The sequence below is a fragment of the Triturus cristatus genome, chromosome 1_2 (genome assembly GCF_964204655.1).
Source record: "Triturus cristatus chromosome 1_2, aTriCri1.1, whole genome shotgun sequence".
NCBI classification, from domain to species: domain Eukaryota; kingdom Metazoa; phylum Chordata; class Amphibia; order Caudata; family Salamandridae; genus Triturus; species Triturus cristatus.
The window spans coordinates 733203518-733221563 of record NC_140580.1 but is presented as its reverse complement, the minus strand read 5'-3'; the positions used below and the strand labels follow the sequence as shown (position 1 = coordinate 733221563).

Genomic DNA, 18046 nt, shown 5'->3' with positions numbered 1-18046 from the left:
TTTAGTGCATATATCAATGAAGGGTGGGGTTTGTGTGACTTGATGGTGTATTCTGGGTGCATCAGGAAGCACTGAAAAGAGAAGCATTATGCTAATATTTCTGTTTGCCCTTGGGGTGCACAAGTGCCCAGTAAATACAACCCAAGTGGAAGAACTGCCAGTATTAGAAACAAAATATTTTTTTCTTCCTTCTCTCCATATTCTTATTCCGCAGAGTATTAGAGGAACAGCAGTTGAGAGATCAGCAGCTTTGCTCTGAGACAACAGAGCAGGTAAAAGGATACCGGAATCTCGGCTAAGTAAAGGAGTTTCAAGTTTGCTTGGTTCAGAAGCTGTTATGAGGCATCGCAGCCTGGTAGCAAATGTGTAAACAAGGACATATTGGAGAAGTCTGGACCAATGTGAAGCAAATTAGGATGTAGATTTTGAATATGCTCAACTTTCCAAATAAAGATATTAGCCATCTGCAATAACTGTATAATAAGGAGACAAAGATGTATCTATACTCTACTGCACTTAGAGGTGGAGAAAGGAAAAAACATTTTTATATATAACCCTCACCCACTCTAGTAGTGGCCTGCTTCATCATCGGGTTCACCCTGACTTCTAAAGGTCAGGGTGGGCTCAGGCATATCCCAGGGAGCTCTTTGGAGAAGTATTTGTTTTGGGGGTTATATACTATTAGATATAAGAATTTCTCATTCACCCAAGGTATCCTTTTATTCATGTGGGAGTGGGTTAAAACTATGAATATGAGGGGCAATCAGGATATTGTGGTCCTGTGACCCTAACCTAAACACATCTACATGGTTCTGCTCTACTCTATTGGCCTAAAAAAGGTCCTAGGCATCCTTCAGGGTGGTAACAGAGAAAAAGAGTTCCCCTAATGATGCACTCCTGAAACTTTTGCAGATAGATAAACTTTTGCATGCAAGAAAAAATAGGTGTACTTGCTGTGTGTTTGAAGTACCTGTAAACAGAAAACAAAAAGGTATACTACCATTTAATCCATGCATACTTATTATTATTATTATGTGTTCTTATATAGCGCTCAACTTACCCTTGGGCATCTTGGCGCTTGCATTGGGAACCCGTCCTGGTTTTTCCCTGTGAGATAACCCGTACTGGGCATTCCCAAGGTGAAAGCCAGGCATCCCGCCGCGGGGGGGCCGTTGTGGAGATTAAGCAAGCTTGTTGCCCAGAGCTGCATAGTGTGAACTCGTGCTTAGAGTGGGCACCGAAGCGAGAATTATCGAGTCCGTGGACAATTGGGCTCCGGACCCTGCCGCGTCGGGAATTGAACCCTGGTCCCGGGTCTGACCTCTGCTTCAGGGTATGCCTCCTCTAACCAGTGAGCTACACTTCTCCACTTATAATTTGTATGTACATTTATCTCCTCATGCTCTAAATATTTTTAGTTTTAGACATTTTTTGTCTTTGAATGGCGTCCTTGTAATCTGTGTTTATGCCTTGCTGTTAATATTATTGCAAGGCTCGTTATACCATGCTTTAATAAATTTCAGCATATATCCAATTTTCAGAATAATCTTTTTTGCGGGTACATTTTAAGTACCTTGAAAGAAACGAGATTTACTCTCATGCTCTTAATGTAAACCCTACTGTAGGAGGCTGGCTTAGTAATGGTGCTCACTTATGTAAGTGTAGCACCCTGGACTTATCCAGACAACCCTTAAGGCGATTTCAGTGGTTTTAGACAACCTTATAAAGCTCTCCAAGGGGTAGCTGTGGAGAGCAGCCTTCAGGCTTAGTCCTCCTTAGGAGGGTAAAGCAGCTTGTTTTACCAGTACTAATTATATAGTGTTGGTTAAGTGAAAAGAACCACACAGTGTAGTTATTGAAATATGTATTTATTATAAACACTCACTAACACATTGCAATATCTCCTACTCGGAGAAATAATCACAATAGACACAATGCTTTAGTAATAGAACACATAACTAGCACAAATACATAGTGATATCCAGGGGGAGACCAAACCATATACTAATAAAGTGAAATGCGAACCACAACCTAAGTTGAGACTGACCCAAAAGTGGTATAAATAGCAGAGGACCCAAAGAACCACCCAAAATAAGTGTCCAGGAACCCCACGGAGGCCGTGTGCAGAGTGGAAACATGACTGCGTGCTCAATACAAGTCAATGGGTAAGTCACGGTTGCAGTTTTTAAGGAGAAGGACCCTTCCCAGAGGACCCTTAAAAAACCCTGTGGAAGATGGAGGGTTAGAGAGTCACCCCACCCATGGATCGGTCAGGTTTACTTACATCTTCGAGGGTCCCTACCCTCTTTAAACCCGCTTGTTGATACACTCTACCTTGCTGATGGTCGTACAATAACCAGAGTACCCATTATATCCCCCTGTCATTTCACGGTCATGTGATAGGTAAGGCGCATTCTTGCCTCTGCATTCATTGTGTTCAGCTGAGTCAGGTAGGTACTCCTCACGCTGGAGGCCAAGAGGAGGTATTTCTGTGTGAGGCGTTGTGGAGGGAGGGGGGGAGAGTGTATGCCAATATGGTTGGCCTCTTTCTAAATTCCTGTGATAGCGTCAGTGTGGCTCTAGAAGTTTTAGTGTGCCTACTTCTCCTAAGTGTAACTGCGCTGAAGCTTAGCTCAGCGTTGGGGCACGTGTCAACACGTATCTAGTTAGTATGGAGTCCCACTTTCATCAGACGTGTCGGGCATTCTGGGATATGTAGTCCCATTGCATATGCCTCGAGTTATAGATGCAATTTTCTATGCTTACGTTTATTTCAATTCCTAGCCTGTGTGTCTAGACTGCCAATATTATCATGTTTTAAGCACCCAATAAAGGGTGATGTTTTGTTTTGTTAGACTTGTGGTAATCAATTGCCTAATCGAGGTGGTGGCGCCAAAAATGATTGGTCGCACTGGGCGCCACCAGCGCTAAAGTCGGTCTCGACTGGTTGGTATAATTCTGTCAGGTTGCTGATAAAGCTTGCAGAGGAATCAAGATGGAAGCTTTTACACAACAAAGTTATATTGAAGAATTACCCACTGACTTGAGTAAACTGCTAACCCAGAGGTATAGGATCTCACAGGGAAAGACATTGGACTGATTAAAGGGGTTGAAGATTGAAGACATGGTTGCTTAACCAAGTCTAAACCGATCAGGCCTGCAGAGTGCCAGGACACTGCTTGGAGTAACAGAGTGGTTTATAAATGCCCGTACATTGATTCATATATGTAGCAGCTGCAAACGTCGAAATTTACCACAAGAAATATTAATAGGGATCAGTGCAAAGTAACATGCCTACACTTAAAGCCCACATCATGGAGTTTAGATTTTAATAACTGAACACATAGGTAATTTGCAACACCCATGAATGAAATTTTAGGAAACAAAGAGGAAGGACCTTCCCTGTCTTTTGGCTTGGTGAGAGGGATACTTTAGAAGGTGATGAACACACAAACCAGTAGTAAGGCTTGCCACAGGCCTCTGAGACCCAAGCAGATGTACCATTTGCCTGCTTGTGTTTTTCTCAGCATTACCATTTTATCTGTTTTCCCTCGCTCCTGCAACCATGGCCAAGGACACCTGTAGAGATCCCAATGGTGGGGACACATAGCTATTAGTAAAGAGGGAGCGAACAGAAGTAGTTAGCACATCTGTGGTTAGTTGGTGGTGTCTGGCTTCTGTCCAGCAGCAGTAGTGCAGTACCAAGTTTTGTGAGTGAGGAGCTGCACTCGATCTCAGTTGCCACAACCATGCTACAGAGACACTCCAACAGGGCAGTCAAACTGAAGGAAGATGGAAATCCAGTAAATAAGCTATCCTTCGCCCCCTGAGGTTGTCACCATATGCAGAGCTAAGAATAGGGCCAGATTTTGCTTTTTCTACCTAGATATTTGGCACAAGGCAGGCCTGAAAGACACATTTTTAGTCCAAAGTCATCTATTGCTCCCAATCAGAGAGATTGACGTTTGGCCCATAATAAACGATACAAGGAATTTACTGATTAACAGCATGCCTAATGCATCAACTAGAAAACTTCCTGATGCAATTGGCAGCAAAACTCTGAAATATGTAAACATGATTACAGTAACAGACTGAAAAAACGGTTCTAAATGCATTGTAATAGGCTGTAGAAGTAGGAAATGTCCAGGTTTTTCTGAAAATAAACCTCCCGGCGAGATTCTCAACGCGGCGAGGTCAGGTTTCTTTTTGCGAGCGGTTGCGTATACTCACGATCGTTCGCGATGAGAAACTAACAGTCCGCGTTGAGAAAGCTGGCGCTCGAGTACAATTCTACTCGAGCAGCAGAAAACAACCGCTTGCACTGTGCAAGATTCTGTTTGCAATGATTGCACAGTACGGACAAGCATCCGGCACTGTGCAATCATCGCGAACAGCATTTCCTACCGCACTACGCAGTTCACGTAGTGCTACGCGTAGCTCGCGTAGGGTGAGGTGCACTTCGCGTAGCTACGCATAGCGCTACTACGCAAACTACACCCAGGGTTAATCACAACATGCCATAATGCTGATAGCTCTGTTTCTGTTTTCTTTACTTGTCCTCGAATATCAATAACTCCAGATAACTGGTATTTAAGGGAGAAACGAAAAACCTCTAAATTTGAACTGGCCACATTCTTGCTACGTATGTTCTCCTGTTTCTCAAACTTGACAAACAGAAATGTTTAAAGTATTTATTTTAGACTCCAAATTTGATTTTTGTTAATGAGTCTCTATGCACGCAAAGGCCAGATGGCCTAATGCTTAATACATTTGTTTAATACCAATATATTAGGTAGGAAAAAGTCAAAAGAAGTTTTGATATATAACTTTTTTGGTGGAAAAGTGGTGGATATGGTGTGTATGGTGGTGTTTATTGACTGACAGCTTTCTGCTCAATTTGCCAGCCTTGATTGCTATTCCATATCATACCCCCTTTATGGGGTGTATTTGATACGCAGTAGACAGTGTTCCTGCCTTTAAAAAATAAAATAAAACGGTGCATGGCTACTGTTTATCACCAATTCCCATTCTTGCTTTTTTGGTATCCTTTTACTCACTGAACAGCATATCTGTAGGGCTCTGACTGGATTACAGGGCCTTCGCTAATTAACCCCCTTTATTGTTGTAGGGGAACAAACCATCCGGTTCCCCCTGTGGCTAAGCTGGTTAGTCTTTATTATAAACGTATATTTGCACAACTAGCTCCCACATACCCTCAGCCAACAAACACATCGTTAGGTGTTGCTTCCCAAAACATGACACCCGCACCTCAGTGGTCTTCACATAGGACATAAAAACACTTTCCATGTAGGCTCAAAATAAAAACACCACCCTCCCAACTACACACCCAACGCGTTATGGCTTGGTACACATGTGGATAAGTGCTTCAGTGCCCCACATAGCCCATAGAAAAGCTACAATACAGCAGACATCCATTTTGCTCTGATGACATCTGAATAGTGGTGGGGAGGCTAAAGGTAAGTGTGTGCCTAAATGAGGAGCTTCATGCCAATCCCGTAGAGCTATACAAAATGAAGGGGTGTCCAAGTGCACACCTGTCAATGTGTTCACCGCAAAAGTTCTTCATTTTAATCTGTGTGCGTGCTGCCCGGGTCCGTGGTCCGCCCAATTGCCACGCTTTAAGACAATTCATCAAAAGCAGGAGCGACATGCCACTCCATTGCCGGACGCACAGCCATTACCGAAATCTCAATAGATTTTCAACACTTAGTCCATTTTCAATGAGTTGTATTCTTCATATTCAAAAGTTTATATGCCTTTTTGTTTTCATTTCATCATGTCGCATAAGAGATATTGTGTACTTAATACCTAATGCTGCAGACTGCCGATCCAGGCCTTTTTTCTGCAGCAAGAATGTATACAATTAATCCTCAGTTGTAAATATATTTCCCAATGCATTTCGGGCTAGGTATTGCCCTTCGTCAGGGGTATACTACAAAATGAAAAACAACCATCATTAAGTAATGCTTTTAAGTTATAATATAATCACAACATTTAATCCACAACATGGCTCATTCAAAGAATTATCCAATTATTGGCTTTTTTTCCTCTAAGCAGCGCACTCACGCCCTACCAGCAGAATGCTCAAGCAAACATTTCCCCACCACAGTAACCTTCCTACAAAAGCTACAATACAGCAGACATCCATTTTGCTCTGTTGACATCTGAATAGTGGTGGGGAGGCTAAAGGTAAGTGTGTGCCTAAATGAGGAGCTTCATGCCAATCCCGTAGAGCTGCCAGCTCCCCCATGGGCACACGGCTGCTCTGAGCGCCAGCTCAGTGTTGTCACCTGTCCGTTACTTCTGTCAGATGTCAGCATCCCAATTGAACCCCACATGCATGTTTTGACACTAGCTGTAAATAAGAATAAATAATGGATGAGCTCTGATCCCGAGGGGGTGCTGGTGGACGTCTGGAGGCCATGCCAGCATCAGCCACGCTGTATCAAGCAGTGCGCCGATTTGGAGATATTCCCAGGCTCGGAAGGTCCATGTCGCTTGGAGGTGGGAAAGCAAAACGCACAATTGATGGACGGAATGCAGAACAAATCGAAACATTCTCCCCCAGTCAAGAGATCTGGGTTAAATCCATCATTCTTTTGCTCACCATGCCACCCCAGTTTACACCTGGCCATATGCAAATCAGTCTTGACCCTGTGCCTCATGGGAACAGTCTAGCCCGAACTGCCAAGCCAGGTCCTCCCTGGACTGGAAACAAGCATCCTAGGACCGGTTTCGGGGTTTCACCCCTCTTCAGCCAGGATAGCTTAAGCGCCACAAACTCCAGCTGCACGGCACGCGTGCGGGTCGCGCCTGGGCAAAGCCCGGGCTAAGGGCGGGCCCGTCCTTGCCAGTCATTGTCAGGAAGAGGGAGGGCAGGGCCACCTCCCTTGCGTTTTTTAAACCGGATCTCCCTGGGTGTTGCTGTCCTCACCTTAAGGTACTGTGCTTATGCAATTGTTTCTCTACCCATTTGGACTGAGCTGTGTAGTACTTTATTACTACACGTTATTGTTATGTCATCCTAATGTGGGGCACTCAAAGACCCTAATTTGTTCCACAGGCTATCAGTTGACTTGCTGAGAAGAGCACACAGCCCCCTGGGACATCTATTGTTACTAACTGTTGACTGAGATATTTTGTGTTGTCTCTTGGACGGAGGGTGAGGGCGACAACTTTTTTGGGGGGTGGGGGGCTCCTGAAGCAAAGGTACTACCTATTCAACGCGTGTGGCAGAGCTATAGATTCTCGCAGGCTTCGTCTCTTCCTTAACTGCAAAAGCTAGCCATGGGGGAAATCAGGAGATTGTGTGGGGGGGGGGGGGGGGACACATGCAAAATCTAATGAAGCTAAACTGCCCCGCAACATGGCTGGAAGTAACTGTGTACTAGATCACATTGACTATTTATTGGTCGAGTGCGAGGAAACTGGAGAGGAGCGAGAGACGCGACAGGTGGGGGGCACAAGATCTGAAATTGGATTGATCACTCCACCCGAAGGGCTAGCTTTGCTCGATCGATCTGCCTCTAGAATTAGAACTGATCTGAGGACAGAAGTTAGCATGCTGAAATCAGCAATTAAAGAACTTAAACGTCAGGTCAATCTATTATTATCTAGAAGTGCGAGCAGTACCCAGTTTTCCACCCAGACCTGCTGCCACTGCGTTAATCCAACCCCCCCAGCATAGATTGTTTCAACCCAAACTACTGTAAGAGCTGTCATTTCCAGCACTAAGTCCAACAACCCCAGCGCAATCGCACATATAAATCCACTTGGGGCCCTAAGATCTCAGCAACAACCAACGAGGGGTCCATCTGTGCAATGGGGCCTCCCTCCTATTCCCTGAATACCTTCCTAAACCCCATAGAGATGTTAACTTTTTTAGTAATCCTTAAGGTCGGTGTGAGCACTCTATATCACTCCGCAAATGTATTTACATGATCAATGTCCCTAAAGTCCTGACCCAACTAAGGTTTGAAGAGGAAGGCTCACTTATAAACAAAGTTATACACTGGATTCGCCACCTGAGGGGATGTCGCTCAGTTATAAGGAACAGCATTTTGCGAGCTAGAAGGCTCTCTTCCCTTTAATAAACTTAAGGACTGGATTGAATTGTGTTTGGCTAATGGGAAGGTGGCCCATAGCTTGATAGTTCTGGAAGCAAGATCTAGCTCTCCCAAACCCACAAGCATCCAATTAAAATAGAAATTACAGCAAAATACTTCATTAGCAAATGTTCACTCTTCAGTTACCCAGTTTGGTCTAGATTCCAACCTTGCAGCTAATGATTGACTCGGACCCCAAAGCAAATATCCATGCCTCAAGTCGCCAATGTTTAACCTCCAAAATACCCAGTCTCTATATACAGACAGAAGTCTACTTACAAATAACTACTTGCCTAATGGCACTCGAAACTTCAATGAGCTCTCTTCTACTTATAGAAGGCCAACTAGAGGCACCCCCCTACTAACCAAGCACAGCCTCATGTACAGTCAAGGAACACCTTAGTTGTCCTACAACCTATTCTCACTAATAGTCAGGTAAAGCTTAGTACCCTCTAATTGGTATCATGGAACGTGGCTGGAGTACGATCGAAAGAGGTTCTCCCACACTGGTTACAATTTATCGAAACATTTGACATTTGTATACTGCAATAGACCTGGAGTATCTCACCAGTCCATGTTCCTGGCTATGTAATTTTCTTTCGCCCAGAAACTACCAACAAGCCAGAACACCCAGCGGGGGAGGTTGGGGGGGTTGATAATTCAGGTCAGAATTACACTACACTGTTTAACCTGTAAGCTCCAGTCCAATAGCCCAGACATTCGAGCTGTTCAATTCAAAGACCTGAATGGTGTCATGCTTGACATCTATAATGTCTATGCTAGAGGAACTAGGGAGGATAGGTGGTCAGCTACGCAAGATGAGCTGTAAGTACTTTTGGATGAGATGGCTACACTGCCACCTTTGATTGTAGCCTGCGACTTCAATGTCACTTTCGAACCACTGGTGAGGGAGGACGTTTGTGGGATCAGTGAGGAGGACATGATGATGCATATCCCCCACCTTTATTTTATCCCCTATTAAAAAATGGACCCAAGCAGCACTCCAACTGAAAGCCCTCTCCCTGGAGTTTGGACTAAGGGCAGAAAATTGCCGCACTAAATCTGATTAAATGGGTGCCGATATTTTTAATAGGACCAACAACACAAGCCGCATAGATTCTTTTATGGTTGACCTTCGACTGTGGTCGAGAGTGAACTATATGTCCATGGGTTCCACCACGGACAGTGACCACAATCCCCTAAAACTCTGGTTTGGGTCCCCCTGGAGGGAGTCCTCTCAGCTTTCCAAAACCAGTTTCATCTACTAAGGAGATCCTTCCAACAAACAATAACAAACTTCTTAAAGGACCCCAGGTGGTTTTGGAGGAAGGCAAGCTCTAATCTATCAAGCAGAATCTGCTCACCAGCACAGCAGAGATCCAAAGCTTAATTCACCAACCGGGAGGATTGGGCAAGATTCCGGAGCAGTTAGCCACATACTTTATTGACCCAACACGCCCCTGTAAACCGGGCCTGAAGCTTAGATCTCAGTCGGCTTGGTTCAACAAGGAGTGTAGAGTACTTAGATGACAACTAGCCCAGGTAACTAGAGTGAATAACTTGGCCCATGCAAGGGAATTGAGGAGAATATACAAGTTAGCACAAACGAGGGCTAAAAGGGAGTGGGTCAAAGACAGATGGATGCTGATTAGGGAGGCCCGCGATAGGAAGGACTCACAGAAGTTCTGGCTCCTAGTTATTAGTGGGGACACTTATAGGCCTTTACCTCCCACTAACAATATTGCTATTACCACATGGTCTGACCACTTCTCTAGTTTGTACACTGGTCCTGGTGTATCGGAAGCAGAAGATGCCCCCCATGGACTTGTCCTCGTTACATCAGTAGACCTCTTTTCTGAAAGCAAAATCAAACCAGGTTTCAACTCAGTTGTAAAAGCTAAAGCTCCTGGACCTGATGGCATCCAGGGCGACGTAATCGCACACAACAGTGAGACTTGATCAAACTACATTCTGGCCTTAGCCAATGCAATAGCCAAGGGGGCCCAAGTACCTATCTCTTGGAAGGGAACAGAGGTGATCCCTGTGTTCATGAAAGACGATAGATCCGTACCTTGTAACTATATACCAATCAGTCTTATAGACTGTATTCAAAGGGTGTTTGCTTTTGCACTCCTCCTATAGAAACAGGGCTGGATGAACTGACTCCATACCAAGCTGGTTTCTGGCAAAAAACGAGTACTATTGACCAGGCGTTTTGTTTTCTTTTCCTTACTTGAAAGACTGTGGTCATTGGTCGCGGGAGCCTCTATGTAGCCTTTATGGACCTAAAGATTGCCTTTGATCTCGTCCCTAGGAACAAGCTCTGGCATGTCTTCAATGATATGGGCCTCCCTTTGGAGATTATATCTATCATCATTTGCCTCCATGAGGCAAACTTTGCCAGGGTTCACTGGGGCTGCCAAGGCCAGCTCACCGACCCAATAGGGGGTATGCCAGGGCTGTGTGTTGGCACCTACACTTTTTTCTCTTTCGGGAATGGCATTGTCCAGTTACTTTCTGAGGTTCCTGTGGATGCCCCAACCTTGGGGTGGGTGAAAAAGTGGTAACCTTATTGTTTGCAGATGATACTTTGCTAGTATAAAAAACACCAGGTGGGCTTCAATTGCTCCTAAATTGTTTTTAAACGTTTTGCGATTCCCATGGTCTAGAGGTGAACACTACAAACATGAAGCTTTTATTGCTTAATTCTCACAAGTGTTTTAGAGGTAAACTATCACTAGCAGGGGTTCCCTTGGACAGGGGGAGCACCTTCGATTACCTGGGCATCACTATCTCAGATGATATGTCATGGAAATCCCATGTAGTCAAGCAGACCCTTGGGCACAGGCAAACAGTAGGGGCCTTGATTAAAGAACACAGTAGTTCCTTTAGCAAACCAGTGGCAGCCCCACTCCTGATCTATGATGCCAAAGCTGTAGGCTCCACTCTCTATGGAGCTGAATTGGGAGGTTTGAAAAGATGGACGCTCTCTTGAACTCCGAGAACAAGTTCCTCAGGTCCCTGGCTTTTCTACTGCAGAGTATGCATTAAGGTTGGACTTGGGTAGAGTCTCTATCACTGAGAAGGTTTAACTCCACCCCCTACTGTTTTGGCTGCGCATAAGGACCGCTCCTGAGCTGCTCCCGTATGCCACTGCCCTCAAGAAAGTTACTGCACTTGACAATCTTCAGGAGATAGGCTGGATCCGTAGAGTGAAATCTCTGCTAAGCACAATAGGATTAGATGGTTAATGGGATGTCGAGGATCCATCATTGCTCCCCAGTAAAGATGCAATCATGTAGGGCCAACTTACTAGCTCTTCTTTGGGACGACTAACCATGGAGTTCATGAATTTTAAAATGATTGGTTCATACGAGCAATACCTACAAATGATTACTATACCCCAGGACAGGAAACTCTTCATGCAGTTCAGGATCGATTCCCTCCCTTTGATCTCGTTCACAGGTTCCTGGAGGCAGCCAACCGCTACCTTTGTCTTGTCCCAGCAGTACTTCTGCAGTAGAGTCTACCGCCCATGTATTTTTGTCTGTCCCAAGTACTCCTGCCCAAGAGGAAGATTGTTGAGGCCAATTTGCAAGCAATTGGGCACACGTTGCTATGACAAAGCTCTCCGCATTCTAAGATCGGACTCCAGTCCAGCGATTGTTTGCTCTGTTACAAAGTTTTTGAGTATTATGTGGAAAATTAGAAGGATTTTGCTGAAAGCACCCCAGTGTGCCACCAAAACCAACAAGGGGCGCCATGGTCGCATTTGCTGACAAGAATCCATTAGACTGCTGGTATGGAGGTGGGGTGCACTGCCCTTGGCACCCGCTAGGTGGTGCATTTGCTGACTCTGAGAGGGAGGGAGGAAGGAAGTCAGCAATAGTTGGGAAGCACAGCTAGCCGAGAGCGTGACATTATCGCCTGGTAAAATTTCCTTCTTAATTTTGTTTCAACCAACTTGTCTTATTTACATTATGGCATGCTCACATATTACACTCCATGTTCTTTTATTCACTCTGAAAATGTTAGCTGGATCTCGCACGTGAATGCCTAACTGCCCAAGAACCCTGGTCGGAGGCGGTTCTGTTAGTTGACGAGGAGAGCAGTGCATAGGTCGGATAGTGCGAGCACTGAGCAGCTGGAAACGGGTATAGGAACTGTCGTAGTTGCGCTTGGACAATCAGTATGCAGTCATTTTGTTTTAAAATTATATATGTTTATTTGATTTGTTTCTGAACTCCGGTTCGAGAAATAACCATAAAAAGAAATATTACTGGCCCTGAGCTTGCAATATGCATCTATCACACACTTTTGGATAACTAGCCTGACACTGAACTTATAAGAGCTATGTCAGTTAGATTATATTCATGAGTTTGATGAAGAGGGTACCCAAATTCAGTTAAATCTCTATTTACTCACTTGTATTTACCCCACTTGGTGCAGGACTTTGTATCGTATTTGAATATCCTAATACTCAGAAATGAGATTGAATGCATTCTTTATTTCCCTCTTTTCAAGTTACCGTTAATCTTAGTACTATATATGTCTGACGCACGTCCACTACATCAGCTCGCCAAAGGGAGGCCAATACCACTTAGTTTTATTTATTGCACTTATAACATTTTTTAAGCACTAGCTCTCACAGCATATGAAGGAACATGCAGTGCCTTCTCCGAACTGAGAAGCCCAAGATCATAAGACCGCGCGCACCCACGAGCAAGTGTGCTCTACGTTGAACCCCTGCAATCTTCCACCGTGTTTCACTCTTTCCAAGAACTTCACAAGCCCTCTTGATGAAACATTCACCTCTTGCTCTGTTTATCACAAGATTAATAACCCACTCGAGGCCCTTACAAATATAAAGAGAAGATCTGCTAGTCATTCTGAACTGCTCCACGGAGCATGCATTTGAAAGTAGTATCATCCTTGCTGTAGACACTTTTGCTGACTTCCTTCCTCCCTCCCTCCCTCCCTCTTAGTAGCAAGTGCACTACCTAGTGGGTGCCAGGTGCAGCACACCCCGCCTCCATACCAGAGGCCTAATGGATTCTTCTCAGCAAATGCAACCATGACGCCCCTTGCTGGTTTTGGTGGCGCACCAGGGTGCTGGGGCGCACAGTTTGGGAACCACCATGTTAATGGGATCAACAGATCATACCCAAGGGTGGCCACCTCAATATCTCTGGGGCCACCTGGTGTTATTTTCTGCTCAGTCAATATAACCAAGGGGCACAGAAGGAACAACATAGGTGCAACTCTGAATTCTTGGGTCCAGTAATCGCACAACAAATCCCACAGAGGGAGAGGATCCAAATATCAGCCGGTGCTCCATCAGTTCATGCTCTGTTCAGAGGCAAATTGCAAGGGGATTCAGGGAAGGGGCGCCGCGCCCGAATGGCATCCCACCTTTGATTTACAAGGAGGATCATCGTTCTGGTCCCCGGTCTTTAATGCCGTTATTCAGCTCCACAGCATTCCTTCCTCATGGTGTGGCTCAATTCTTCCCCCAATATATAAGGCAGGGGACAATGGTGACCCTTGAAATTACCATCTAGTAGCCCTAATTGACAATGATGCAAAATACTATGCAGGCGTTCCCTTAGAGGAATTACAGCATTGGGCTGAGGCGCGCTCCATTATTCATGCGAAACAAACCGGCTTCACAAAACAAACCGGGACCATAGCAAACATCATGGCACTCTCGCTGCTGGCTGATTCTGCAAAATGAACAAATACCCAATTTGCTTCCGTTTTATTGATTTTAAATCAGTTTTTTATATAGTGGATCAGGGAAATCTTTAGCAGGAACTGGCCAACCTAAACATCCAGAATGGTTTGTTGAAAGTCTTGGAGCTACTACACATTGAAACCTGGGTCATGATTAAGGTAGGGGATGGTTCCCAATTACTCTAGGAAAATTAAAACAATGCAAGGGCTGAAGCAGGAAAGTGCCTATACTCCAACCTTATTTAACTTTTTTTGTTGCTGACCTTACTCCCTTATTAAAGGAAGTGATTCGCCTAAACTGGGGGATTCCAGCTATAGAATTTATTGTATGTGAATGACCTAGTCTTTTCAAGCAGAACCAAGGTTGGCTTACAGCGCTTGTTTGATGTAACCCTCGTCTTCGCCATACAAAATGAGCTGACCATTAACAGGAACAAACCAAAAATATTAATAGTGCAATGAAAAAACGCACAGAAGCATACCTGCTTTCTGGGGGACGACAGAATCTAATCAGTAAAACGCTTCAAGTATCTTGGAGTTTTTTTAATGGAAATGGAGGATATAGTGACCAATTGGAGGAAATAAGGAAGAAGGGCAACCCATTGGCTTGCTGCCTGATGTCTCTATACAACAAACTTAATGGCTCCACGCTCAAGCCAATCTTGCAGGTGGAATAAGCTAAGATCATCCCAACTCACACCTATGGGAGCGAGGCACTCGGGGGGGGAGGGGGGGGGGGTAAGGGATTGTGCCACCCTGGATAGAATGGTTCTTAAAATATACAAGTCAATCTTCCAACTACCTCAGAATAGGGGAGGGTGGAGCTCACGGAGTTTCACTCTGTAGAATTCCGTGGCGTTACAGGAAATCTCCATGAGATTCCTCGGAGTTCCACACGTGGGCGGAGTATACTTATGATTGTTCACTTGAAAGCCATGGCTATAGAAATCCAGCCCATCCTTCAACATGACAGTGCACAAGTTGCCAGCAGCAGTTAAATAGAGAATATTGTGCCACCCAGTGTAAAGGCGCGTGCTGCAACAATACACTATGAGGTGACATGGGGTCAGTCAGGAAGAGTATGAGGCTCTTGGGAAAGCTCTAGTTTGGATTGGCATCAGATGAGAGCGGGTACCCTGTGTGGGCTCTGCCATTCTTTACTGTCAATGCGATCTCACGTGACCAGTACAAATGAGGGGATGTGAGAGAGTATCACGGGCAACGTTGCAGGGGGCAGGGAGTGTGGACAGAGAGGAGCGGCTGGGACCACCTGGGTGCAAGAAATTAAGTTCAGATGATTGTGGCTGCTGCATCTACATTATATTAATGTGTGGCACTGCAGTCAGACAGAAGAAATTAAATTGCCCATACTTTTTTCTTCAGATTTTCCCATATGTGTTCCCAAATCATGGTATGAATGAAAAAGCATATAGAATTACTGTAGCGACTTTTTGCACATTCTGAGCCAGCCGGTAGTTGCCCTGTGAATGCATGACTGCAGACTTACAGAGACAGGAGGTGTATCTACTGAGAAGGCCAGTAGCCAGCAACCGAGAGCAGAGTGCTAATTGGATGGCTGCAACGGTGAACCATAGATTAGCAAGCATCACCGTCCGTGCTTCCATTCAGTGCCCCTTGCAGAGTGCCAAAAACTCAGCGAACTCCACCGGCGGAGCAGACTTTGCCGCCCATTCCTACCTCCAAATACATCATCTGTACAAATTAGGCTGGAATCTGTCACTGCCAAACAGTCTCTGGCACAGATGGCGGCCTTCGTTTCCTGTTGCATAGGCTGAGGATGGCACCAGAGGGCTCCTTAGGCTGTCACCTTTGGCATGAACTGGAACTTAGGCTGAACTCCACGGCACGTGTCTATTAAAACCAGATCTTGAACTCTTGATCTCTGGCTACACAAATGCTTGGGATTTATTTCTAGGCAGCCAGGAGTTCAAAAAACTAACTAAATCTAGTGCACAGTTCTTATCAATGCTTGAAGACAAAGACAAAGTGGCTAAGCACAGTCACGGGTGGATGACACTTAAGAACGAAATCAGGTAAAAACCACAGGGTTATCCAAGCTAGACTTACAGTAACTGGGCCAAGGTGCATTTCTTGAAGTATAGATTAGGGTTATTACCCCTATTAAAAACCTGTGGATTAGGAGGCAGGGCAAGCCGTCTGTCGGTTATACATGCAAGAGCCGGAGGATATCACCACGTCTTTTGCCTGTGATGCCCCGGCGTGGGCGACCCACGGAAGCTCATGTGCCAGAAGTGGAAAAACCGGGGCATAAGGTTCTGTAGGGAGGCGGTGCTAGCTTGTTTAGATCCTGCGGACATTAGTCTGAATTACACAATGGTGAAATTCCTGCCGAGATTTGATAAGAAGACGGCAAGCAAGGATCTAGCTGCCGGGGGGAGGCGGAAACAGTTGGAGAATTCGCTAAATAAGTATTTACAACCCTAAATCTTCTGCTGTATTTTCAATTTCCCACAATTATGTCTAAATTCTTGAAGAAGGGAGTACTTGCACTTTAATTTTGATTCACGTTACCCCAAACATCGTAATCTGCCACTTGGACTCCTCCCCCATAATGATCACCAGTTTTAAGCCCACACATTATTATTAGCATTCCTTTATGAAGTTTTGGAAAATGGATTTTACAAATTGAACTGTCACTTTATAATGTTTATTATTGTATATTAATGGTTGCACTGCACCCTAGACCTTATATTTAGTCACTTTGAAGCAACATAAGTACTTGCAATTTTAAATGGGTTTTAAATTATCCTATTGTTATGAAATCATGATGATGGGTCGATGTTATGTGTTTTGCACAAGTGTTTTATTATGGATTACATTACAATGTTTTTTATTAATCGAGCAATAAAGATTTACTTACTACTAAAGAATGCCCTGGCTGAAGCATTACTTATATACAAAAACATAAAGCCTTCTTAAAGTGAATGGTTATCTTAAATAACCAATATCACGATTGTCTTTTCTGAATTGTTTACCGTAACCATAAATAGACACTGTTGATCTAAGTCAAGAAAAAGCGTTTAGCAGTATAAGAGGTAGTACGGGGTGGAGGCTTTAACATACGACACGTCTGTCAATCGTCTCAATGTCCAACGACATATTAGCAAACACGCAAAAAGGGCAACAGTCTTCCATATATGAATCAATTGTATATGAATATTCCCATTTTAGAATGTTATGGCAAATTCACAAAGGCATGTAAGAGTATATAAAACAGTAGTACAGAAGTACTACTCCACATACTCCAAAATGCCTTTATGAATAGGGCCCTTTGTTCACGATCACAAGTTTGCGAGTTATTGTGCATGGCAAGAACATACTTCCACAAATAATGGAGTCATCATAGGGTAAGCACAAAAAATCAATTTTGTAGAAATGACCAGATGACAAAATGTTACTTCATACCAGCAATAACTGATTAAGGATTCCCTTGGCACAATGTTTATAAGTTTTTTATTACGTACTTGTTATTGTTATAGTCTATCTTACCAATGCTTCCGAACATCCAGCCACCTCCGTGAAAGAACATGATTCCTTTCCGTCCACCAGAGGATGGTGATTTAGGTTGGTAAACTCTTACTGGGATCTCATCAAACTGCAAGTCTTTGATGAAGAGTTTGGAGTCCTTGCCCACATTTCTTCGTAAGAGTTGTTCTCTTACATATCGAGTAAAGGTGACTTGGCTGCAAACACCTAGATTTTCAAAAATCTTAGCCTATTGATTTAAATAAGAAAAGATACAATGTTAGAGATAGACAGACAAATAGTCAGAGATAGTAAGAGACAGAGGGCCCGATTTAATATCTAGTAGCCGTTCTCTGCAAGGGTGACATTGTAAATAATTCAGTCGCCATCGCAGAGGTCCTGACTGCCAAATCTTGAAATGTTGGATGGGCATTTAAAGCATTGACGGGAACAGTCGTTAAAGCAGTTTCTGCCAATGTATTGTAACTTTGTCATATGGCTCTATCAAATAGGGCAGCCATACAGACAATCTACCATTTTGTTTTATTTTCAAAAAGAAAATCCCTTAGTGGGATTTTATTTTTGAAAATAAAAAACTATGCCCCACCTTTAACTCTTGAGTGGAGCATTTTTGCACTTTTTACTGCCCTTTACTTCCAGGGTTTTCCTGTCAGTGAAAA

The 18046-nt window shown here is 44.2% G+C and overlaps 1 protein-coding gene across 1 annotated transcript in view; it reads right to left on the bottom strand.

Moving 5' to 3' along the window:
- Positions 1–18046, bottom strand: part of LOC146867917 (arylacetamide deacetylase-like 4) — a 119186-nt gene that overhangs the window by 30567 nt on the left and 70573 nt on the right. The window contains exon 2 of the mRNA XM_085608646.1: positions 17391–17616. Coding sequence (XP_085464772.1) covers positions 17391–17616 — 226 coding nt within the window. The remainder of the gene's footprint in view (positions 1–17390; positions 17617–18046) is intronic.